The following is a 25082-nucleotide window of genomic DNA, read 5'->3' as shown; positions in this document are numbered from 1 at the left end:
CCATAAACAACCGGAAAGAAGCCCATTTCAAGGACACTCGAGGGTGAGGCGAGGTGGCGTGAGGTGAGGTGAGGCTCCGAGGCCCACAAGTCATGTACTCAAAGGAAAGCTGGCTCTAGGAGGATTAAAGAGGGGTGTCCAACTAGAGTCCATTCCTTTCAAAAAATAACATTATTCGTGAGTGAGTACTTAAAGATTCATCTAATGGAAACAGGGTTTAGTGCATGCTGATGAGGTGCAGGCTGCGGTGGTGGCGAGCAGTCTAACTCGGTGCGTTCATCTTAGGACAGCATTCCAACGCAACTGGTTGAGACTTATCCAAGGACATGGAATTTTTACAAATTACCATCATTGTGACAACACCATAATGTTTGGTTGGTGAAATAGGTGTTGGCAAATTAACCGTCGTAATTATACATGTTACATGCATGGTTAAAGACAATGACTTGGCCCCCGTTATGTTACACGTTTATATAACATGCATGCATATATGACAAGCATTAACGGCTAGAAATTGTTTTCTTTTCACCTCATAGAGAATAATCAACTTTTCAATATATTTAAAAATATAAGGAGGTGTTAATCTATTGCATAATATATAATGTATAAGTACTGGTTTTCTCATGCACATCTTTTTTCCTGTTATAACAGCTAAGTAATTAATGGCCAGCTTTACTTTATCTCAGAATAATTGAATCAAAGTTAGTAGAGTTGTGCAAATATATCACAACCAATCTTTTTGTTATAAGATGAAGTTTTGGATATTTTGCAACAAAATTTATATATGTGAGTCATGCACTACCAAAAAGGAAGCTTAAAATTTGGCGCAATTAACCAACCATGCTAGACCTACGGCAGAACTCAAGCTCCCACTTTGCATAAAATGTAACCGATGCCCTTGATTTCCTATAAAGGTTGATAGAATAAATCCTAGGAAGCCATTGTAATGGGATAGTGGGGTTATTGAAACTTTAGGTTTGTAATGGAAGGTTCCGTAGTGCATGCACACACGAGTTTTAGCAGAATGCTCCTCTCCTCTCCGGATTCGTCTTCATTGGCTTAATCCTTCTCAACAAAAAGAAGAAGAGAAGTGTCCGGTGAAAACACACCATGGCTAGTTGGCTTATTATGTCCTCCAGCACTAGAGAATATCTCCATGAGGGTGCATATATATCAGCTTTAATACATCATGCATGGTGATAATTAACTTTGCCCTATCACTTTTAAATGGAAACTTTTTGGGGTGCATAGCTGACCAGCTGCTTTCCACATAATAACTATGCCTGACATTAGGTACATATGCAAAACCTTGACATGATAGAGCCACATCTTTTGGGAATAAAATCTGCAATGCATGGAGATTTCCACCCGAATCAGAACAAGATCCAAGATAGAACCGACAGACCTCCAAGGGTGACAGGACTGCTTGTTCTATTGATGAGAGCAAAATGGATAGGTTTGGTCGTGCAAGCATATATATATAAGACTTACTGGATATATCTGACCAAGCTAAGAGACTTATATGTTGGATAAAAGCAGAAAAAATACATCAAGATCTTTGTGAAACGGATCCATACCTTAGGCTGGGGAACCAATGTTATGATTTCGATTGAGACCTTAGTGAGGCAGAACCTGTTTAAATGCCTCTAAGTGGGTATTCAACTTTTTCAGAGCAGCTAGGCTTCATACGTAGTCGTATTATATGAATGGTAAGTATGGTCTCTATCGTAACTCGTAAGGGTCGGACAATTTTTTTTTTTTTTTGGATAATTGTATTATTAAGCAAGAACCCCTCGTGTGGATCTGTGGATGCGAAAATGTATCTCGTGCTGATATAATATATGTGATTTGCACCATTCATGTAATTCGAACATACGTGCCCATTTACGCATGCACATGCAGCATCTACATTGCCCACCCACAGATTTAAAGCCAGGGAAAGGAGTCCAAAGTAACCCAAGATACTTAAATTAAAGTCCAAACATAAGAGAACAAATTAAACCAACCTAAACAAGTCGTGGACATCTTTTAAGTGTTAGTGATGATGATAATTGCACTCAATTTTATTTTTTTTTTGAAAAGCTGGTAACTTTCCAGCGGGCAACACAAAAGTGGTGATTGCTCTCATCATCAATAACCATAGGGATTAACTAAAAAGACTAATTCATAGCATGGATGGGGTGCATTTGGACCCTAAGCAAAAATACTAACTTTGCTGGCGGGTCATCATGGTGCCTCTTAGCGTGTAGATTTTTTTTCCCCTCTGAGAGAGAGAGAGAGAGAGAGAGAGTCGTGTAGACGCTTTTTTTTTCTTGTATAAAGTATGTAATAAAATGAGGAAGATAATGGGCACAAGTGCAACTTCTTCTAAACAGCAAATAAATCTAGGTGATTGGTTTACACACACACACAAAAAAACACATCATTTTTATACCAAGAAGGGTGTCTTTGGTGAACTGAATTCGAGATCTAGTTTAAAAAGAAAGTTGTATTCAAAACAGCAGAAGTACTGAGCGTTCTTAAGCTCATGAGAGAATGAATGCATTTGCATGCGAACAGTCACTACAGAAAATTTAGGCATTGCTGATGCATCTAATGGGATCCATCAGAGTTCTTAATTACAATGTGAAAGCCAAACCATCTCCCACCAAGTTTCTTCCCTTAAGAAAAAAAAAAAAGAATTGCATAGCGCTCAAAAGAATGCGTGTTAAATGTGGTCATGGAAGTGAAAGCATGCTAATGCTTCTTTTGTCACCACTATCACCTAACATCCCCCTTTGTAAAGAGGCAACCATTTATTCTAGAACGACTGTGACGCCATAAAATATTTTATTCTTCAGCTGCTCAATGGAGAAGGCAACTCCAATATAGCTAGACTCTCCAGTTCTCGCCTGGCTAGGCTTGCGCATGTAGCTGGCTTACAATCTTGAAAAAATTGGGCTTTAGGGCAATTATGGTCCTAGTAGAGTTCTAGAAACTTATTGCCTTATTTTCGAACTGACTCTTTTCTTGGGTAATGGAATTTTTATTTGAGTCCCATTTTTGACCACTAGTTCATCTTTGTTGTGCTTCCACTAGGCCTGTTAATGAGCTCGAGCTGCTCGAGCTCGGCCCGGTAAAAGCTCGGCTCGTTAGTCAAACAAGCCCGAGCCTGAGCTCAAAATAAGGCCCGTTTCAATTCAAGCCCGAGCCCGAGCTCGAGCCCGAGTAGCTCACGAGCCCGAACGAGCTCGTAAAAATTTCCTTTTTTGTTCCCGACATGCTGTTGCCCGCATTCAAAATTTCAAATCCCCTTCCAGGTTCTACGCGGTGGAAATACTGCTGGCCAGCCTGGCCTTGGGAATCGTGTACTGCAACCTCAAGAGTCAAGCCCAGAGAACATCCTCCACAGCTCTCAGATTTCGACCTCTCCCTTCAGTCCACTGCATCCCCCACCGTCGAACCGCTAGACCCCATTGCCCCTGCCGACCCCTCCTGCCTCCCCCACCGCCTCTTCGGTACCAGCAAGCTGCCCGGTTCTCTCCCGGACCGCCGATTCGTATAGCCGAGCCGGTCGCCGCCTGGTCCTGCTCCTTCGTCGAGACCTATGAGTACATCGCCCCCGAGGTCGCCTCTGGCCAGACACACGGCAGCGCCATCGACTGGTGGGCATACGACGTCTTCATCTACGAGATCCTCTATGGTCGCACCCCCTTCGCGGAGCCCACCAAAGAAGCCATCCTCTGCAACATCGTCAATCAGCCCCTCGCCTTCCCCGCTGCTCGCGGCCCGGCAGACTCCACCGCCTGGGACCTCATCTCCGGTCTGCTCATCAAGGAGCCGGCCTCCCGGCTCGGTTCGAAACGGGGAGCCGCCGACGTCAAAGCCCATCCGTTCTTCAAAGGCCTGAACCTGGCTCTCCTCCGCTCCTATCGGCCTCTATGGACGCCCGTGCCGACGGTGCTCGCGGCCGAAACTGGCGGCCGCCGCACGCGACGACGAACCGGTGAGTCCTCGGTTCTCTTTTCTTTTTTCTTTCTTCTCTTTTTCTTCTCCTTTTCTTTCTTTCTTTCCTTCATTCTTCTCTCCGACAATGAACCAAGCTCCGGGATGGGGATGGGGATGGGGATGGGCTCGGGCTCGGGCTCGGGCAAACGGGCTTTACGAGCCCGAGCCCGAGCCTTTGTTGTGCCTACTGAGCCCGAGCCTAAGCCTAAAATTTTGTGAAACGAGCCGAGCCGAGCTCGAGGAGGCTCGAGCTCGGCTCGTTAACAGCCCTAGCTTCCACTCTCACTGCGCGGTGATGGGCATCATCAATACTCAAGACATCGAACATCTTGGTCCAGCATGTCTCGTCTCAAGCCATTGACATATCTACTAGCAACATGAATGAGCTCCTCACTAAGGCTGTTTCTTGCTTGGAGCTCATAGAACTCCTCGGTGTACTCATCCACGGTCCTAGTCCCTTGTCGGAGGTTTTGGAATTTCAAGTAGAGGTTTTGGCGATAATCCAATGGGACAAATCGCTTTCTCAACTTCTTCTTCATTTTACTCCAGGTATAGATCTTATCCTTACCTTGCTGAACTCTTCGTTCCTGGAGTTGCTTCCACGAAACCTGTACATGTCCCTTTAATTTGAGGCTTCCTCAGGAATTTCCTTCCAATCAAAATATTGGTCGATTTTGTCGACCCAATCAAAAAAAGCATATGGCTGGAAACACCCCTCAAAATCTCCAACATCAATCTTAATGCCATCATCCCAACGTCTGGCATGAGGGGGTTCTCTATGTGGTGGTCTCTCTCTATTCCTACGTGACGGTCGGTCATGTAATTTATTTTCTATCTCATCTGATTGACTACTCTCGACCATCCTCTGATGGACTCTTTGTCTACCTTGAGGTCTGACTCTACGTCTTGGTTCATCCTGATGGATTTTCTCTCTCCTAAGTCTCACTATCTCAAGTATGTTCAATTCTAGTCTAGTCATAAGGTGGAGAGGTATTCTACCTGTCATTGAATCTGCTCTAAGGTTTGTTATTAGGTTCTAAATGCATCTTACTAATTATCAGACATGATTGTAGGCTACGATTTGATCCAAAACTATTTCGGAGATGCTTCTAATGTTATGGAGGTGAAACAAAGTTTTTTCTAGAATTTTTTTGGATTTTTTTATTTTTTATGCCAAAAATGAATATTTTAATACAAAAATTAATAATGCAGAAATATTTTTATTTTTTAATGTGGAAAATGAATGCAGAATTTTTTTTTAAATGCAGAAACTAATTTTCTGTTTTTTTAACTCCAAAAATTAAAATTTCTGTAGTTTTAAATGCAGAAAATATAATTTACTGTTTTTTTAATCCAGAAAATATATTTCTCTGGTTTGAAGTGCAAAAATTTAATTCTCAGAATTTAAAGTGCAGAAAAAATGAATATTATGATGCAAACACAATAATGAAGATTTTTAGATATGCAAGATATATTTGCTCTGATACCACTTTTGGTGCAACCTATAATCGATTACTACAGATGTAGATTGATTTTATAATTATCAATTATGGTGTGATTGATTAGACACTTCAGCAAATCTCATTATCCAAAAAAATTATCATAGAGATATGTGAATGCAAAACAGAACATAATAGATATTTTATCAAGGAAGCTTAATCAATGAAATATAACTAGTGCAGCAAACTGAAAATAACCACAACAGAACAATAAAAAAATACTGCTAGTAAACTAGGATTCCAAGAATGTCATAGATGACAACGATGGTAATGATGATAGGTGGAGATAATGATTGATGGACGAAAAAATAAGAATTGGGCAAAAGATGGTGATAGAATTAGTCAAATAATTACCTCTACGAGTTTGGTCCCTCCAATCCAATGAGAATCTTCAAACCGTGCTCCACCAAGGTATCGAGATGAAGGATGACGGGGTCAAGAAGGTAGCTCCAAAAAAAAATAGGTCAAGAAACAGAATGAAAATAGAATAAAAAAGGATATCTCAGAGCTTTGCCCATGATGGTACTCACCTTTCTAGGGTTTCTTCTTCTTCCATTTCTTTGATTGTTGTCTTCTCTTTTTATAGGGCGAGTTACTGTTCGCAAGAATAGTAACCGGATCGGGTTACTGTTCACGTGAACAGTAATAGGCCGGGTTACTAATCCGTAAACAGTAATGGGTCGGGTTATTGTTCACGTGAATAGTATTTTTTTTTCATTTTTTTTCTAACTTCTTCCCTTCTTCCATACATTCAACATGCATAATTGTATTTCCAAGACTATCATCCATCCTCCTCCATTCCTAAAGATAAGTGATGGCCGTGAGCATTGAAGAAAGGCTAATGCTCAAGCAATTAAGTATAGTGGTTTAGAATTGGGTTAGGCTTCCTATCATTACCTAGGTAGACCCTTTTTGCTTGGTAGTACTAGTACATGACTCGACTGAAAATCTAAGCCTAAACATGGCTTTGGATGGAAAACACAAAAACAACAAAAAATATGAACTATGTATAATATGGAGTCCTGAGACTACATCAAACGGAGACCCTCTAGCCGAGGCTTTGAGTGACGACCGTTGTCGTCTCCCACGCCTGCATCTCCGCCTCCATTCACTCCTCGGGTAGCTCGAAAACCTCCACAAAGTACCATTGGAGGTTTTCAATCTCCTCCTCAAAGATCCAATGGTTCCTATACGTCGGTTGTCAGGGAATGCCCTGCACCACACTGGAACATGTCCGATTGTCCACACCCTTCCTCTGGTTCGGCCAATCCTCACCGCCAGAGAACCCCTTCACCGGCCTTGCACTACGGTCAGCCATCTCGGTTACCCACCAACTCCTCGACAAAACCATCCAGTAACCACACAAACATCCATGCCTCGCTGTGCATCGGTCTTTAGTGAGGCAGGTTCACAACTAGGAATCAGCAACAGAACTGAATCGCAGACAACTTGCCCAAGCAAGCCCGTTGAGCTTCGCTGAACATGGGAAGGGCAGACGAATTACGGGCAAAAAGAAAAAGGCTTCAGCAACCATACCCAACCCGTAGAGGGATGAGGTCGAAGGACATCCAACTAAGGAACCAGGCTACAGAGATGAGCCTAAAGGTGCCTCTCCTGTATGGCCACACAGATGACCAAATAGGGTTGCTTAGACATGATAACAGTAGTAATAATGAAAATATCGTTTACATTAGTAAATACGCTGCATATGCTTCCTAACCATAGGGGAAAATGTGATAAATCAATAATGGACCCTGATGCAAAGTGCCGATATTAGCACCATGCACACCAAAGCACCATAGACATAAATTTGATATGTAAAACACAAGGGCAGCAATCACTGTAAAAAATGCAGCAAGGCCAAAACAGATATGACTTTGCTCAGCTGATTGCCCATCTCCATCATACATCAGCAATCCTTTGGTGGCAGATTATATATACTTGAGATATCGACAGGTATCGATGGTAATTCAAACCAATGTCGATGTACAGTTTCATTGAAAGGAAGATGCGTTCTTCCAACACACTTTCAGCAAGACAGGCAGAATCAAATACTTACCGAAGACAAAAGCTGAAGGCAGCTGGTGAGAATGCAATCAGCGGCATTCAAAACAGACAGACATGCGCACAAACATCAGCAAACATGCTTGCAATAAACACAGGTCTAATCAGGAAAGCTAAGTAAAATAACTGAAGAAGCTGCACAACGAAATTGAATGTCAGAGGGTCAATTTATTTCCCAGAACACGGAAAAAATTGAAAACACGGGATATACCTTGAGCAGTAACCTCTGCATAATTGGAGAGCAAACTAGTGATGGTGCTTCTTTAGGTCATTCTACCTCCGGTGGGGAGTGGAGCAAGAAGCAACACTGCGATACAGCCCCTCAAAGTACTGTCCTGAGTGAGGTGTAAAGTCTGCAGAACCACTGCCTTGAGTGTTGGCTCCTGCTCTCCATTAAAATCTTCTCTTCTCTACCCACTTATTCAATATTCCATTACCATTTCCTTTCTTTTTTTCTTAAAATAATAACTGGTTCTCTGCCTTATTTATTGAAAGCATGTAGTTATTTTACTTACTTCCATGCATGTTCCAGATCACTTATAGCACATAATCTCATTATTTGCAGTGTTTTTCATTATTTTGGTGCCCTTTTTTAGTGTTTTTTTTTTGAGAAAAAAAAAAAATCAGATCTCTTCTTGCTGGTTATGATCTGTTATGTGCTGAAGTTCACTTTCCTTTTTTTGGTCAGAACATAAGTTAATTTTGATGCATGCTTTGAGTATTACTGTGAGAATTTAAACAGCCTCAATTCCCAAATATTCAATCTTAGCTTGCAGTTTGACACTATATTAATTAGCTCGGAAGTTTAATTGTCCATTTATGCTGAACCAAAATCTAATATCTGAATTTATACTCCTCATTGAATATAAAAAGCCTACAAACCCTAGAGAGCAATCAAAAAGGATGAAGAATAATAAGAAACAAACTTTAAATTTTCCCCCTTTTCTCTTTATCTCTCTTTCTTTTTCTTTTTCTTTTTCTTTTTTTTTGGTAGTTGGATGGGTCTGGGAGCAAGTATACGGGAAACCCATTCCCACTACAGTAGGAGTTTCCAAGGAGACCAATGCAATTCTTTTGGGAAATTTCCTCCAAAATCTGAACTGAGAGAGGTCATCACAGAAAAGATGTAGCAAGGAGGAGAGACAGATTTCTTGTTACCTCTTGTTGCTGTCTAAATATTAGAGATTCCAGTATATTTTCTACAGAAACGGAATGTGTATCCATTCTCAGATCCTCTACTCCTATCCACTATTGAAACATAAACCCTAGATGGTTTGAAACATGGGGAAAATGAATGAGAAGAACATTAATATAAACATGCTACTATTCACCCATGTTGAAATCAGTGTCGATGCCACTTAAAACAAATTCCTTTTTTCTTTTCATTTTGGTTTCCACATATTTTCATGTGTTTCTCACAATAAATTTTGCTTATTTGTAATTATGTTTTCTGTTTCCCGCAGACACCAGGAGACTAACTTAAGTATCATAAATTTTTGTTTTACCCAAGAACTTAGCTTTTCCACAGCACAAGCACTTTTTGACACTTGGACGCAACAATAAGACACTTGAGACTCCATAAGCAGCCTATCCTATTATAGTCAATTCAAAGTGTTGACAATTGGCACATAATTTCAGACTAGCCCATAAAAAAAGAATCCAGTGCAAGAGCTGACACTTTACTCTTAGTCATTCTGAGTATCAGGTGAGATTGATTAGAAATCATCAAGTATAGTGAAATGTCAACATTTTTTTTCTAATAACATAACAGAAGAATAATAGGTTTCTCCTTCACACTCAAATCACCGTTAATTTCTGAACTACGCATAATCCTAAATATACTTGAAAACATCTACAAATATAATTCCTTTATATGGTACATCTCTAGCACTATAAAAATTTATGTCATATTATTATTTATAATAAATTAAACAAAAGGCGAGAACATATCAATAAAATTTCTTAATATTAGTATCATTCCATGTTCCATATCCATCTGCAATCCAACAATCATGTTGTCAAGCTAAAGTAAATCATAATCCAATTTTTCAATTGGCTAAACAGATGTCTGATCAACATTTTTCACTATAGTGCAGTACGTAGTTCAAAGGGAAACCACCGTCCTGGGTTCTTACCAAAAATATCAGCACAACCTCCCTGGTTGGCATTACAAAAAAAGGAGAGAGCCATAAAATGAAGATTAATAAAATAAAAGCAGGTTCGAACTACCATAGTACCATCCCATCTGCTGAACTACTCCTATGAATTATCACAATCACTTCCAAGTTACAAACCATCCACTCACCACCACACTCAATCATTGAGAGTTAGAAATGACCTGTGACAAATTAGGGTGAAGTATCATGAACAGGCTGGTAGAGAGTCATGGAGTACCAAGTGGCTATAGGATGAAAGGGCACAACTGCATCTTCCGCAAATAGCGCCGACAAGACTAGATGGGACAGGTCCTAGTGTGGTGAGAGAAGGGTCGCAGAACAGATGGTGAAAGTGTCTTTTTTCTTTGTGTGCATGCTAGGAGTAATGTCCTACGAGCATCAACAATGTTATAGAAGTGGAGTCCAAAGCTATAGAACTTAGCTGGTTAATTCGACCCACTTCACAAAGAATGCAAACTACAATGTTTCAAAGTTTGATACAAGATGGACAAAAAGTTCATAAAGAGGAGAATAAAGGTAAGGTTTGGGTGGTGAGCTGTGAAGACAATATAGACGGAAAGGTAAGTAATGGGAGCGAGAATTGGTCAGAACAAGTTCCAGTTCCTTAATGCCGGACAATGAAATATAATTATAGCTTGACATCAAATGAAAACATAAATATGGATAGTTCTAAAACATAACAAATCCTCAGCTTAATGAGGAAGAGAAGATAAAGTAAATGCCAGAATCTACAAAAATTGTTCAAAATACAGCATATACACACACGCACACACACATACAGGTAGGCGATCATGTTTTTCACAAGATTTTTCATTACTCATGTCAGCATTCTCACTTCTGATATCTCTAGATGTTGTCACCAAAAACCTTCCCCAATGACAAAACATCCTGACACTTGAAAAAGCAACTTTCAAGGTCTCGTCGCTTCGGTGAATCACTCAAGCCTTGAGGCATTTTCGGTGCCATGGAACTAGACTAGGGAGCTATTACGCTTTCTTCAAAGGATGGTCGCTTTTAAGCCCACCTCTTGGTTGTCATCGCTCAATCACTTCCTTTTCCACTAAGTGATTGCTTGGGGACCTTAGCGCACGATTTGGATTGTTTCTCTCTCAACTTTGGATTTTAGCACCCAAGAATTTTGTCTGAACAAACGATGACAACCTGTATTCGAAGTTTCCCTGAGGTTGGTAAAGCGAAATAGAGGCAACCCTAGCCCATTGAGTGCTCTACCTCGAGCCATCAACATCATACGCTCTATTGAAATAGATTTTGCAGAAAACCAGCTATATCCAATCTTGGTTGGTCTTTCACCCCCTAGCCACAAGTCATCCCTGTATTTTGCCACGTAAGTGGGTTGTGTCCTCCAAAGCCTGTTAGAGCTTAGATATCAGAGGAAAGTTCCGAAGTCTATAACAAACCTCAAGTTTGGTTATTGATACCAAACTAATCCTTGGCCTAGGATGCATTAATAAACAGACTCTGAACTAACCGCTCACATGGACTCTCATTAACCTGTACCGTTAGAATTCACATCTGAAACAGATATGAAAGGAAAAACATAACACTCACACACACATATACGAGGAAAGTTCCGCAGTCTGTAACAGACACCACCTCGAGTTTGGGAATTTATACCAAACTAATCCTTGGCCTTGGATGCATTGGTAAACAGACTCTGAACTAACCCCTCACACAGACTCTCATTAACCTGCACCATTAGAATTCATTTCTGAAACCAGATATGAAAGGAAAAACATAACATTTTAAAAATCCTTTACCCAATATATTGGCTGCATCAATAACTAAACCAGGCAGATCAGCAAAAACGTTGAAGATAGCTATGCATCCAACCATGCTGCAGAAAACACAACCACTTCTCCACCGGTACTCTCAGCAAGAATATTTCTCATTGGATGAGTTATGAGATATAATACCAACAGTATTCAAGATATGAAAAAGCATTGCCTTGAACAGAAAAAGCAGAACTAAGTATGACACTGTAAAGTCAATTAAACTAGAGAATTCAATGCATGAAAGAGGATTTTTCAGGAGTTCAATTACATAACAGTAACATCAGCAGCATCAACAGAATAACAATGGGGTAAACATTACATACCATCCTAAACCATATCAGCATTATCTAATCCACTCATACAAAATTCCAACTAAACGTCCAAAATGCAATGTTTGTAAACAAACCTAGTACAATTCATTCATTATTCAGAGAATTAAGGAAACCTATGTATTCATACCCTTGTACGCATCATTCAGCAACGCCAGAAGCTCCCTGCTTGTCTTGGACCACTCCATCTGGTGCTTCATCTCGTCGCCCAGTTGCCTCCTCCACTTCTCCTCCAAAACTCTCGCCTTGGAGGGATCCATCCGCTTCAAGCCCGCCTCCCACGACACACCCCAGAGCTCGTTCGCCTTCCAGTGCTCCGCAGCTGCAGTGCTCACATACAGCAAGGAATCAAGCCCATGAACTCCCCGCTCCTCCCCATCACCCTGCTGCTCCTCCTCCTCCTCGGCAGCCACTGGTGCCGCATGCCCATTCTTGATGGCCGCCACCGGAGTGCCCTCTTTGGCCTTCTTTTCCTCCTTGTTATCATCTTTCTTGTCCACGGCGCCCCAAACTTCGGTGCATAGATCGTGGACGAGGCCGTCGTTGGGGCCGGAGCCCGGAGGACCGGACTTCTGGAACTTGTGGCGGAGGTGGCGGAGCTTGTTGTAGACCTGCTCCTTGGTCAGGGGGGTTGGGAGGGATGCTTTGACGAAGTCGTAGAAGATGCCCATGTTGGAGGGAAGCGGGATGGAGCCGGTGGCGGAGCGGAAGTCGACGGCGGCGCGGAGGACGGCGACGGCGTTGTCGTCGGCCAGCCGGCGCTGGCCGGCCTGGGAGCTCTTGCCGGAGGGCTCTTCCTCGGATAAGTCGCGGGCTTTGCGCTTGCGGTCGCTCTTGCGGGAGGGGGAGGCGGGGTCGGAGGAGGGGTCGTCAGGCATCACGGCGTCGAGTTTTGGGGGCTTCGAGGATTCCATGGGGGATTTGGGAATGGTCGGGGATAAGGGGGAGGGTTTGGTGGATTTGGACGATTTAGGGTTAGGGTTTTTTTTGCGGGCATCGGGGACGGGTGGCGGGTCTCCGTTTGGATTCGGAGATGTTGGACTTGGGTGGGGTTTGGAATTAGTTTTGGTTTCGGGAGGATCGGAGGAAGAGGAAGGATGGCGCTTCGATGATTTGGATTTGGTTGCCATCTTTGCTTCTTTCCTTTGTTGGACTTCCATTTCTACTTGCTTTCAGGCGAGAGAGAGAGAGAGAGAGAGAGCCGTAGAAGAGAGTTTGTAGGACGGCGGGAGGTTTGGGGACGAGGGTTTCCGCTCCTGAGTTAGAGATGGGAAGGGAAGGTGAGAGTGTGAGCTGAGAAAAAGTGCAGCTGGAAGTGTGTAATGGATGGAGACGAACCGTCACGAACGTTGCACAGAGGCTCGGCGGTCTCCAGGGCCTCCAGGCAAAACAAGGACCACGCACCGTACTTTGGTTGAGTTAAAGGTAATTAGTGAAAATATAATTTAAAAATAAATTAATTTATTTTTAGTAACCATCAGGAGTATTGTATCTGAAGTTGGATATTAATATTTATTTTTCATTTTTTTTCAGATAGCCCGCATGGTTCGCTGTAAAGAATACAAGTCTCAACAGTTCTGCATCAATGGGACTTCAAATTAGATCTTATGATTCTTCGAACATTTGGCAAAACTTCATTCTCCTCACCAGTATTACACGCACCACTGCAGAAGAGGCAAATTCTATTACCATTTCAAGTCTTTCACACTTCACCCCCTGGAATTTATCTAGACTTGGATGCCCAATGCCAAGAGAAAAATGCAGCAATTGGTCACGCAAACGACATCAGAAAATAGCTAAATTTCATAATATATGTGCAGTCATAGTGTGAAATTAAATACAAAACACGACTGCTTTGCTGGCAGCAGTAGGAAGTCAACCAGCAATCCACTAATCTTCATTGTCATAATCCTCATCCTCATCCATCTGCATGTTTAAATGTACAAGTCTTGATGGTTCTATGCCAATGTTGCCCACTACATCAGGCAAAGGCCAAGCAGAACACCCTTCTTGCTTAGCCTCTGCCTCTGCAGTTGAAGTTGCACCCATGACTGATGTAGAGTTGCAGGAAGGATCTGCGCTCTGAGCCATGTTTTCCTTCCCACTTAGGCCTTTCTCTTCACCCTCGATTTCCCCCGACAGGTCACCATGCTCGGGAAACATGTCGTTGTCATCCTCAAATTTTACGCACCCAACATCCCTTGTTCTTGGCCGACCCCTGCCTCTTCCTCTACCTCTTCCGCGTCCTCTTGGACCAATGTTACCACTCCTCGTTGCCTTCCATGAAACAGTTGGTCAGATTTTTGAGAGGGATTAGAGTTGTGAAAATGGTGTTGCATGTATAATTCACAGGGGCCGTACCACTTTGGTGGACCTCAACTCCGCATTGGCCTCCACATCGCCATCATAAGGCAGGGTCTTTCTGAGCATTGGTTACAACAAATCAGTTGCTTCATGTTTATCATGCATCTTTTGAAGGATGGAAAGTTATGGTCAGTGAGTTACCTTCTCCTGGATATTCCTTTTTCATCACCACAAGGTTCTGTGCCTCCAAGGTTCGGTACCTTATTGACAACATCAGTTAGGAAATCAAAAGCACTATAGCTCTTCACGCATTGTTTTCTGGAGAATTCAGAAGAGGTAAAGATACACTATTACTAATAATTTTCCATAAGTAGCAACAGCGGCAAAAATTTTGTTTGGTTCTTGAAACATAGAATACATATAGAGCACTTAAACACAAGTTTAAAAAATAAGAGCAGGATAACATTTGGGTGACAGCAGCACGTGCAAATTATTAACCCAAATTAAGTACACTGGTATGTGAAATATGTATATGAAAAGAAAAGAGTCTTACCAAAATGGGATGTCGAAATTCAGCCACAAGCTTATATTGAAAAATCTCATGCAGAATGTTCTTTCTATGATGGTTCTAAAATCTAACTATTTAGTGGTTTTCCCTCTTCTCTACTTTTTAATGAAATTATATTGGACCCTGAGTGTACATAAATGTGATATACATGTATTTACACACACAAATGCATAAACACGCACAGAGGTAAATATATACACCTTGAAGCATTGGCACTGTGAAACTTGTCCGCCATTTTATCTTCGTGGGGCAGGAATCCTAAAACCACCTTACGAAACTCATGAAAATGAAATTTTCAAGTATATTGGTCACCAAATTCCACGTCTGGTGGAATCCTAAAACAACCTTCCACTTCATCTTAGTTCTCAACATTTTTACTGAAAATCTTCAATGCTTTACTAAGCCCACTTGTCAAAAGGGTCATATAATCTTTGTTATGTCTGATCAGTTCTAAAAACTCCAGCTTGTTTTAGATGATCAAAAGGATTGCTTTTAACATTAAGATCAGAACACTTAAGAAACTAAAAGATAGAGATTACCGCCAACTGGCAAACAAGAAGTCAAAGTTAAAATAACATGGGGTAGTATAATAGCATAAACTTCTAAATAATCACATCACCTATACCTACATGAAACTTGTGTCATGCTTGGGCTTTCAAACCGAATGCAGTTCATAAAGTTATCAGAGTGGCTGTTTTTCAGGACCGTTGATCCATCATTTTAGTGGTTTCTCACTAAAATATTCTGAAGTATGGAACTAGAAATGTCTACGGACTTTGAGCTCGGGATAACAAAACGAATATCAGAAAAAAGTAACACGCCCTCTAATCTCCTTGAAATCTAACATTCCATTATTTTCAATCTTCTTAAAATTGCAAATTGGAGTTTGATAAAGAGAAACTATTACCTGGCATTTAATGGAATGAAGGAATAAAAAGATTTAAAATAAACATCTCATATATAACCTGGCCCTATTAGTTAGTTTCCATTGAAACCCCCAAAACTGACCTATTTGAGGATCAGTTCCGACTGAACCAAGTCAGTCAGTGTGATTTTCTGGTGGCAGTTGAGTCTCCTACTAGCCCAACAGACCCAACTCGATAGCAAAGAGGAATCATCCTGCTCCAGTCCCCTTGTGAAACTTTCTTTATTAGGACAACCATACACTTCATATGCTTCTAGCAATTCGCGTGGCATGATCAAACAATACATTTTGGATAAAATCTCCAAAACACTAGAATTCCCTTGTTGGTGATCAAGCTCAGGGATAGCAAAAGTAAAAAAGAATTCCTGGAGCAAGTGAAGAAGTTATGAGTCGTGACCTGCCCCATCCAGATCCTCAACCAGGAAGACATGCAGCCAGTTGCTACCATCTCAGGTTTGGAGTTCAGAACGAAACTCCAGCCATGCATGTAAATTTATCCCAATTATATAACAGTCATCTTCAGAATCCATGTACAATCCATCAAATTACAAGAACCATTCATGATAGGCAAAGGCAACTTCACTCTTCAGTTAATGTCCAACATTCGGCAGTCAACCTCCTATAAAAGATGGATGATAACTTCTATAGCTCAAGCAACAAATTAAAATACGAAACAGTAAATCTTGAAGAGGACTTAAAGAGTGCATATATAGTCAACATCATGTTCTTTCTCAAACTTCCATGTCAATAAATGTGCCCCTCATAAAAGTAAAGTTTCAATTGCTCAACCTGTAGAACATAGAAAATAATTCCATCCTTCGAAACTCAAAGCATGGAACATAGTATCGTGTCGGGCATCTGAAGATGCATGAAACAAGTTATAAAGCACCTTCATGCTTGGTTAAACTAAAGTCACTGAACTTTGCTAATCTGATTCTATAAACTCTAAAATCATCAAGTAGAACTCCTCAAGCAACCAGTAACAAGCAAGAATAAGAAGAGTATCAACTAGATTAACTCCAAACATCAGGAAACAAAGTTTCAGCTGAAACATCTGTCTTTTAGTCAATGTATCCTGGATTTGTTGGGAAAAGTATGATACTGTATATTAAACTGTTTATGCAATAACTGGACCATTTTCCCCACAAAGGTCATTAGTTTTGACTGCTTCAGATCAAATCCTATAGGAATCTCCTAATATTATCAAAAATTGCACGGCCAGAATTTGCATAAAAGAATTTGATGCATAATTGATATAATAAAGAAAATAAATAACGCAATGAACCACATAGTTCTTAATATGCTTTGTTCAGAGCTTCTTCCTCTATAATCTTGATGATCCAGAACCAAGCGAAGGTGAATAAAGAAAATAGTCTTCCATTGGATTTGAAAGAAATTACGATCATGGTTCACCCATTCCAATTTCAGGATCAATAGATTTATCTAATATCATATAAGTAGGGATTGTATTCAAATATACTTATTATTAAAAAATATCCAAAGTATACATAATATATTACTTTAATGGTTATAATTAAATCATTAGATTCTTGCTTAGTTGACCGAGTCAACAGCAAGCCCGGGAACAAAGAAGCAGAACACTCAAAAAATAAAGAATGTAAAAGCACCTGGGAAGTGATTGTGTACAATTAAAAACACTGAAATATGAAAACCACTGCTCAATGGTTTAATTTACCTTTTAAAAATGTGTGAAATTAGCATTCATCGAATTTTTGGAGCATATATGATATCATTGTATTGGACAATAAATAATTATGATAGAATCTAATAGTATAAGAAGATACTTGAATATAGAGGAGCTTAGAATCAACAGGAATAGCAGGAGTGACAGCTTAGGTATATGATTCTAGTTAAGAAGACTTATAGGCAAGCAAGGATAATAAAAATTAATCTTAACTTCAACTTTATAGTTTTGTAAAAATTAAAAGTTTTTGATAAAGATCATTATATTTTAAGTGAGCATATGCCCTAAAGAGCCATCATCATCTGAGTTTTCTCTCATCAGCATGGGGTTAGCCAGAAAGCACAATTTTAAGCTCAAAGGCTCGAAGGAAAGCTGAAGCAGACTTCTGTGATTGTCACTGACCTAAATTTAACCCTTTAAAAAGGCAAATTGCTGGCTAGGGCAACTGCAGGTGAAAGTGTGAACTATTATAAAACCTTAAAGCTAGTCGATAGGTAAGGTTACCTGACATATTGGTCACAAATTTAAATTCATGGAACTAAGAACTGACCTTCAAAATTTTATCTGGACCCAGGAAACACAATAGAAGAAGAGAACAGATGGCAAAGTCTAATATATGGAATAATATCTCTTTCTTAGGCACAAATTACAAGCAGAGGAGTCAAATTTTGACACAAGCTCATGACATTTATCCTGAGCATTTATTGTAAATTTAAGCGTACAGTTCACATTACTGGAAACCTTTTATTGTAAAGCATTTGCACAATATAGTAACATATGAGACAAAAATCTGATGACATCATGTAAGCATCAATTTCTCTCTTCTTCTGCAGGATTAGCACCAAATCTATGAGATATGTTAAGTAATACGATCACGCAGGTAGCACAAACATGTACTAATAATTTCTGAATCCTGTAGTTCATCACCAATATCAATATGCTACTTATACCAATATCTAATTGACAATTGTGAACACCAACAGAATATAGGCCCCACCAGCCATGAGTGATAAATTATTAAATCAGATTTTAAGGTAAAGACATCAAGAACATTCAAGACCATGAAATTTGATTTCATGATCCAGGTTGAAATGCAATTAAGCGATACCCACATGGGAAACTCTACAGTGAAAATTTCTATTTTGCCTCTAGATCACGCTTGCTGCACATATCTTCCAAGGTGAATATGCTAAGCATGTATGCTATTTGACACCACATTATTCAAATGATGCTAATCATAACATGCATGATTTGCATCCATATCAAAAAAAATTTTAACTGTTTCTATGTTTAGCCTCATTAATGTGTGGAGAAAAAATTTGAAGGTCAACTTACAAATGCAATGAATTCACTGTCTTGGCCCCTCTCTGTAGAGTAACAGCATAAGTCCTGTTGCAAAGATCTTGCAAAAATAACTCCAAAGCTTTTGCTGCAAGCCAGTCAGTAAAGTAAGATACAATCCATTCAATAAATCTTCATAAATTCAAACTACAACACTTTTTAAGATACAATTCATTCAATAAATCTTCATAAATTCAAACTACAACATTTTCGAACACTGCATCCATGAAAACTTTTTGAAAGCTAAACTATGAAATAACAAGCAATAATTAAAGGTAGATCGTAATTATGAATTGTTTATGTCTACATTAGCCATGCTTGTTGCCCATGATATTGTCATAATCCTTAATAATTTGCAAGCAAAGGCTTCTTCTATTTAGTTATTGCTGGAGTATAGAAATCTTTCAATCAAATAATGGATCATGCACGCATACAGAAGCTAGCATACAAGCACATGCATGTGTGTGCATGCATGCAAGCATGCACAAACAGACCTTCCTTGAGTAACAGAATTTGCCATCTACGCCACTGTTACAGAAAGACCACAATATAAATGAGATCAATTCAGTATCTTATATTCTAAGGAATAGAAGTTTGAACAAAGGGAAAAAAATTCTCTTCTGGTTTCTGAATTAAAGAGGGAAAAAAACAATTTTGGTCAACTATGTTATAATTTCATTGACAGATTTTAAACTAACGAATGATCTCAACATGGTAAGGTATGAATCAATGCAAAAATACATGCTATTCTTTGAATCTATGAGGCAGCATGTTTATATTAAATTAAATTAAATGATTTTGCTATTCAGAGGTCATAGCTTCTTTTAAGTGCAATTTATCTAATGCATATTTGCAACATAGAAGCAGCTCAACGACACAAAATTTCTATTGCATAAGAAGAAAGCTGGGATTATTGCATGACGTACAAACTAAAAGAGGCACAGCCAATGCAATCTTGCCGACGTCCTCATCTGCTTGCATTATCTTCTTTATTCGTGGCTGCAATAGCAGAATGAAGCAAAAGAGATCAGTTTCAACCAATCGTACGAAATAACACCACCACAGCACAGGATCATAGATAATAAGTTAAAGCATCACATGCACCAATAACATCAGCCTCTCAGACATCAACTTAAATCATCATATAGAGGGTTTTTTTTTGTTTTGATGCTTCATGTGCTGATTCTTTATTGATCACAGATCATCTACAGGATGTATAAATATTTATGCCTCCTTCAGCTATAAGTATAGCTTTGACAATAGGTGAGGTGCAGGAATGCAGCATGCAGTAACTTGACAGTAACGCAAATGGGATATAATTACTGTAACACATCACTTATACAATAATAAGTAAAAATAAAAACTGCACTTTCTTTTTTTGAACAAACAAATGCAGGTAAAGATAAGTATTAAAATATATTATGAAGACAAACCAATCAGAATATTGACAAGATTAAAGGAAAATTCCAGTAAATTGGGACCGCAGCACAAGCTCAATGTTGGGGAAGAGTGTAGCGATTGTTGAATAATTAATGTCACTTTTACAAGTGATTCTTGAATAACTTCCCATCAGAATTTCATTCAGCCAGCCAAAAAAACATGCATAATTTTGAGAATTTCTAAACAAATAAGAGAAATCAAGCTCATAATTGGAATAATCAAATTTAGGAAACAGTCTAGACAGTAGAAAGGATCAAAATTATACTGAAATGAGGCCTCATACTGTGGGTTGCAATGATGCAAAGGTAGAGAGTGTTCAGGTCTTCACTTCAATTTTGGAAAATCAAAACATGTGATTGGGATTTGGTTGTAACTTGAAAGAAATTTGAGGGGTAATAAGAAAAGGATTGTCTGTCTTTACACCTGCATGTTGGAATTAAAGGATCGCAATTTTCAAAGGAATCCTGTCTAACTGAGCACATTATATGTGCATATTTAATGGCTCAATCTTTTGCTGTGACTTGAGAGCATACACAGTGTTTTCCCCCGGTAGTTGGGGTTTGCATGTTCAGTTGAAGGGAACAAATGATGCCAACTGAGGAAGAGATCTACGATTGTTTTACTGCACACTTCAGTGTCTTATGCATGTGCAAACAGCACCATACTTTCATGCAATAAGTCAGACCACCTTACTTCAATAATTTCAGTTGCTGCTTTCTTTAACAGTGAAGAAAAGGGAGTCAGAACAAACTTTTTGAAACTAGATAAGAGAAGTCATTACATCCATGCTGAACTTACTGTTTCCAGTTATAGACATGCAAAAAACAAACATGCGATTCATGATGGCAGATGGCTACAGCAAAACAATCTCGCATAAAAATATGAAACCCTTATGAAGAAAGAACAGAGCTACTCATGCCAAAATTGGGTGCAATAGAAAATTGGAAGAAGGAGAAGGCTTTGGTGGTCAGAATTGGGAATGATCCATTTAGGCATTCATGCCACAGTTTCCGAACAGCTATGGCAGCTGAAAAAGTTTAGGAGATATAATGATCAATAATTGGCCATTAGTGGGAAAGGACCATGGGAAACAGAAAGCAGAATTCAGTAGTAGTTTTCTAGAGATTAAACTCTTCTCAAGACGTGGTTCAAATCCTGTCTCTGAGAGATGAAGAAGAGAACTAGTTTCCTTTCAGTGCAGAAGACCCATCTACACCTGCACATGTCATCAACCACTCTAACCACGTAATAAGTGGCACATCCCGAACCAAAAAGCACCAATTCCAGTAATTTTAGCCATAAATCCAAACCTGTGAATTGATTTCTAAGACTTATGTTATGGAATTCGCCATTACAACCAGCTCGTAGAAACGGCCGTGGCAGTGTAAATTTAGCATGCGGCACTCAGCGGGGTCAGTAGTATTCTTTTAAGACATCTGATCCACTATAACAGTAGCCCCGGATGAACCCAAAGATCTCAGCTTTCATCCAAAATCGAAACTTCGGAACAATTCCTTCTTCCCCGATTAGGACTAGGTAAAAACATTAAGTATCAACCAAATTCAAAGACCAATACCAATTAATCATCGCGAAAATCGAAATTTTAAAGCAGAAACAGCTAAATCGGAGCACCAAACGATAGATCCATTCAAGATCCTAATCATACTATCAGAAAGAACCTAAAACTAGATCCAAAACCCTACAAATCGCCCGTCAGGGCCGAATTAACGAAGAGAACTGCAACGAAAACAAGAAGAAACTGGGGAATATGATCAGCGAGGCAACAAACCGCGGGGAATCGGGTGCCGAGCTTCTTCCTCATCTCCTCCTCCCCCTCCTCCTTGCTCGAAGCTGGCCTTTCGATTCGAGATCTCTCCCAATTTCTAGCTCAAACGCGGCTCTCGGATCGGGAGCCCGTTTCACCTTGCCCCCCAAAAAAAATTTAATTTTCTTTTATTTTTTTTTCTTTGTGGTTATTTCTCCTGTTAGAACACGTGGTGTCTACGGGCGTGGCTGATGGAGGTGATCGAGCGGCCGAGCCGTCTGATTTACGGTACGTGTTCACCGTTCCCCAGTGCTTCCCCTGCCAATATTCTTTGCAGCAACTTTCATGGTCCGAGTATATTAATCTCGATGAATAACCAGCGTCATAGAAACCACTAGATATCCAAATCATGAATTTTTGAAAACATCTTTGATTTTATTATATGTTATGCCTTTAACATCTATACTTGAATGATTTATATTATATAATAAATTGAGAAAGAAATATGTTATTTTAAATTTTGTCGATCAAATTTTATAAATAAAATATTCTGATGAATAGTTATAAAAAAAAAAGTAAATAGATAATCCATGTACAACTTTATTTCTTATTTATGCACTTTTTCATGGGATTTCAAAGAACATGATTTTTTGAGGAAAAAAAAATATCGTTGTTTTCTAACATCGCAACTCCTTTTAAAATCTAAAAATAAATAAAAAATATTAATACTCTTTATTTAATCTATATATTTTATCTACTTTATTTTTGACTTTTAAAATTTTATTAATTTAGTTTTTAATATGCATAACACCTCTCCGTTGCCAATATATCATAAAGACCATATGTGCCGCGATAAACATGTACCAATTTTGCACCATATGCGTAAGGATTTGGGATGGAATTACAATGATAATTGTTTGCTGAATTTATCTATTTTGTTTAATATCTGATATGACATCAAAACTTCCTTTTTAGCATTTGTTATTAAAACAATGCTCCCGCATATCCAATCGGGCTGTCAAATCTCTTACCGTCCATCTTATGGTACTAGATGAGCGGTTGGATTTGAATGCTTAATCTCCTAAGTCCCTAACTCATGAAAGCAATAGGTCATGTAGTCTGAGTATTGTCTAAGATATCTTATTGCCACATCTTTATATATATATATATATATATATTCTAATTCTATTTATTTAATATCTCTTTAGTGTCATTGACATAAGAGATGTCATTTATAGTCTATCTGTTTCTATATATGGAAAGTTAAGAAATCATCATATAATAATCGAGAAATTGCAATATAAAAAAAAATATAAAAAAAAGAAAAAGGGAGGTTTGTGATGATTTTAAAATCTTTTCTACTAGGCAATATATTATCTTTATGCATGAAGATAATAAATTCATATATATATATATATATATATATATATATAAAAGAAAAGTCAACTCCTTGGAGGAGTTGCTAGATTAGTTTTATGAATTACCAAAAGAGTTAGGATCAAGATATGCACAGTGCATCTTTTTTAGAATTATTCTTGAATTGGATAAGAGAATCTCATATCAATAATTCGAATAATCTAGTATTTTTAAACTGCTTGCATATCAAAAATTATATGATTTAAAAAATCCTAACCATTGTATCAGGCGATCAATTATGTTATGTTATTTTAACTATCTAATTTTTTACTCACTTGATTCTAGACCTATTCACAGACCGGGTAGCCTACTCGACGCTCTCAAGCGCTGGGCTTTCGAATGGCTGCGAGCCTGAATTTGTAGGTCCGGTAAACTGAATCTAGTCTGGAATATAAGCCCGCTTAGTAAACGGGCTAGATTTGGGTTCAGGTCTAGAAGCCCAGTCTGAGCCCGGCTCGGCCCGAATGTATATAAAAGACTATCCCTCCGTCACCCGGCTCCCATGTCCTCTCTCTTCCCTTCAGTCACAACCATCGTCGGTGATCCCTAGAAACCTTCTTCTCCCTTGCTCTCACCCGCCCCTTCGCCTTCTTCACCAAGGAGGCTGCCGCCGAGCAACGCCGCCTCAAGCGCCGCTCCGTATCGAGCACTCCCTCTATGCCCTCCGTCACGACCCGAACGCCCCCCCGCCTCCCTGACTCATCGACCTCCACCTCTACCACCCCCCACCACGCTGTCTTCTCTCCGTCTGCCCCATTGTCTTCACTTTGAACGTATTCATGGCCTCCATGCTCCACGCCCACCACCTCGATGACTTCGTCGTCCTCTTCACCTTCTTCTCCAACCAATCCAGCATCATCCCCAATGGCCGTTGTAATGTCTGGCCCAATGCAGACCGGGCCCAATACTATAGGGCCCAGTTGGAGAGTATTGAGCCAGGAAGGGTTAGCAGGCCACACTGGCCCAAGATGACAGTGATCTTCCACTTGAGAGCTGAAAGGACAGGACCACCAGGTGGCCAACGGAGAAGACCTCCACAAACATGCAAAACGGAAACCCGCCACCTCCTCTTCCCCTCGGCAGGCGAGCTGTGAGCTGGCCTGAAGGGGAGGGGCAGCTGGTGGCTCCCGGGACACTGAGGAAGGAGAGGATGCCACCTCTTCTTCAGGGCCAAATCCTAAGCCAAGTTTTTATATCCTTAAAACCTGCTAACCCCCTGGTTTTTGATATACCCTCCCTAACTCTCTAACCCTCTGAATTGCTATACCAGAGAGCCAAGCCCTGGAGCTGGAGGCAGAAGGGACCCCGCAACCTTAGGAGAGGAAGGAGGGAGTGTACCGAGGCGATACTGCACAGCTTCAACCAGCCACAACAAGGTATGGACCCCTGTAGGTAGGTCTAGGCAAGAAAGGGGTGGAGGAACCCCTCTGTGGGGTGTTCCCCTCCCTGTTTCATCAACGAAACAGAGAGAAGGAGACCGGCACAGTGAGGCAGTGAGGGTTAATCTTGACAGGAAAAATCGGAGGAAGACTCACGGGCTGCGGGCCGGACTAACAGGCCGCGGGCCGACCTGAGGACGGCCCAATCCCAGGCCCAACTGCCACCTGGGCCGAGCCCAACCGGACTCGGCCTGCGGGTGACAGCCCTCGGCCGCCGCCGCCCTAGGGCTGAGGGGCAGCCAAAGGGGCCGCCGGGTCTGGCCGTACCGGCGACAGACGCGGCCCCGAGGTCGCCAGCATCAGTCGAGCCCCCCCCCCCCGCCACTCCGC

The 25082-nt window shown here is 40.3% G+C and overlaps 3 protein-coding genes across 3 annotated transcripts; 1 reads left to right on the top strand and 2 right to left on the bottom strand.

Moving 5' to 3' along the window:
• Positions 1 to 1279: 1279 nt before the first annotated feature.
• Positions 1280 to 4613, top strand: LOC103716034 (protein kinase PINOID-like). The gene is made up of 3 exons (XM_039128532.1): positions 1280 to 1293; positions 3300 to 3985; positions 4537 to 4613. The coding sequence occupies exons 1-3, from the start codon at positions 1280 to 1282 to the stop codon at positions 4611 to 4613; spliced, it is 777 nt and encodes a 258-aa protein (XP_038984460.1).
• Positions 4614 to 11965: 7352 nt separating this feature from the next.
• On the bottom strand, positions 11966 to 12763 carry LOC103716014. The gene has a single exon (XM_008803841.4). The coding sequence runs from the start codon at positions 12761 to 12763 to the stop codon at positions 11966 to 11968; it is 798 nt and encodes a 265-aa protein (XP_008802063.1).
• An 867-nt stretch (positions 12764 to 13630) lies between these two features.
• LOC103716015 (dr1-associated corepressor-like) lies at positions 13631 to 22221 on the bottom strand. The gene is made up of 6 exons (XM_008803842.4): positions 21922 to 22221; positions 19619 to 19691; positions 18687 to 18780; positions 14355 to 14471; positions 14211 to 14271; positions 13631 to 14126 (listed from the first exon to the last, which is right to left on the bottom strand). The coding sequence occupies exons 1-6, from the start codon at positions 21952 to 21954 to the stop codon at positions 13740 to 13742; spliced, it is 765 nt and encodes a 254-aa protein (XP_008802064.1). The 5' UTR covers positions 21955 to 22221; the 3' UTR covers positions 13631 to 13739.
• Between the last annotated feature and the right edge of the window lie 2861 nt (positions 22222 to 25082).

Source organism: Phoenix dactylifera, chromosome 8 (genome assembly GCF_009389715.1).
Source record: "Phoenix dactylifera cultivar Barhee BC4 chromosome 8, palm_55x_up_171113_PBpolish2nd_filt_p, whole genome shotgun sequence".
In the NCBI taxonomy this organism is placed as follows: Eukaryota; Viridiplantae; Streptophyta; class Magnoliopsida; order Arecales; family Arecaceae; genus Phoenix; species Phoenix dactylifera.
The sequence above is the reverse complement of the archived record's forward strand: the minus strand, read 5'-3'. Positions and strand labels throughout refer to the sequence as shown.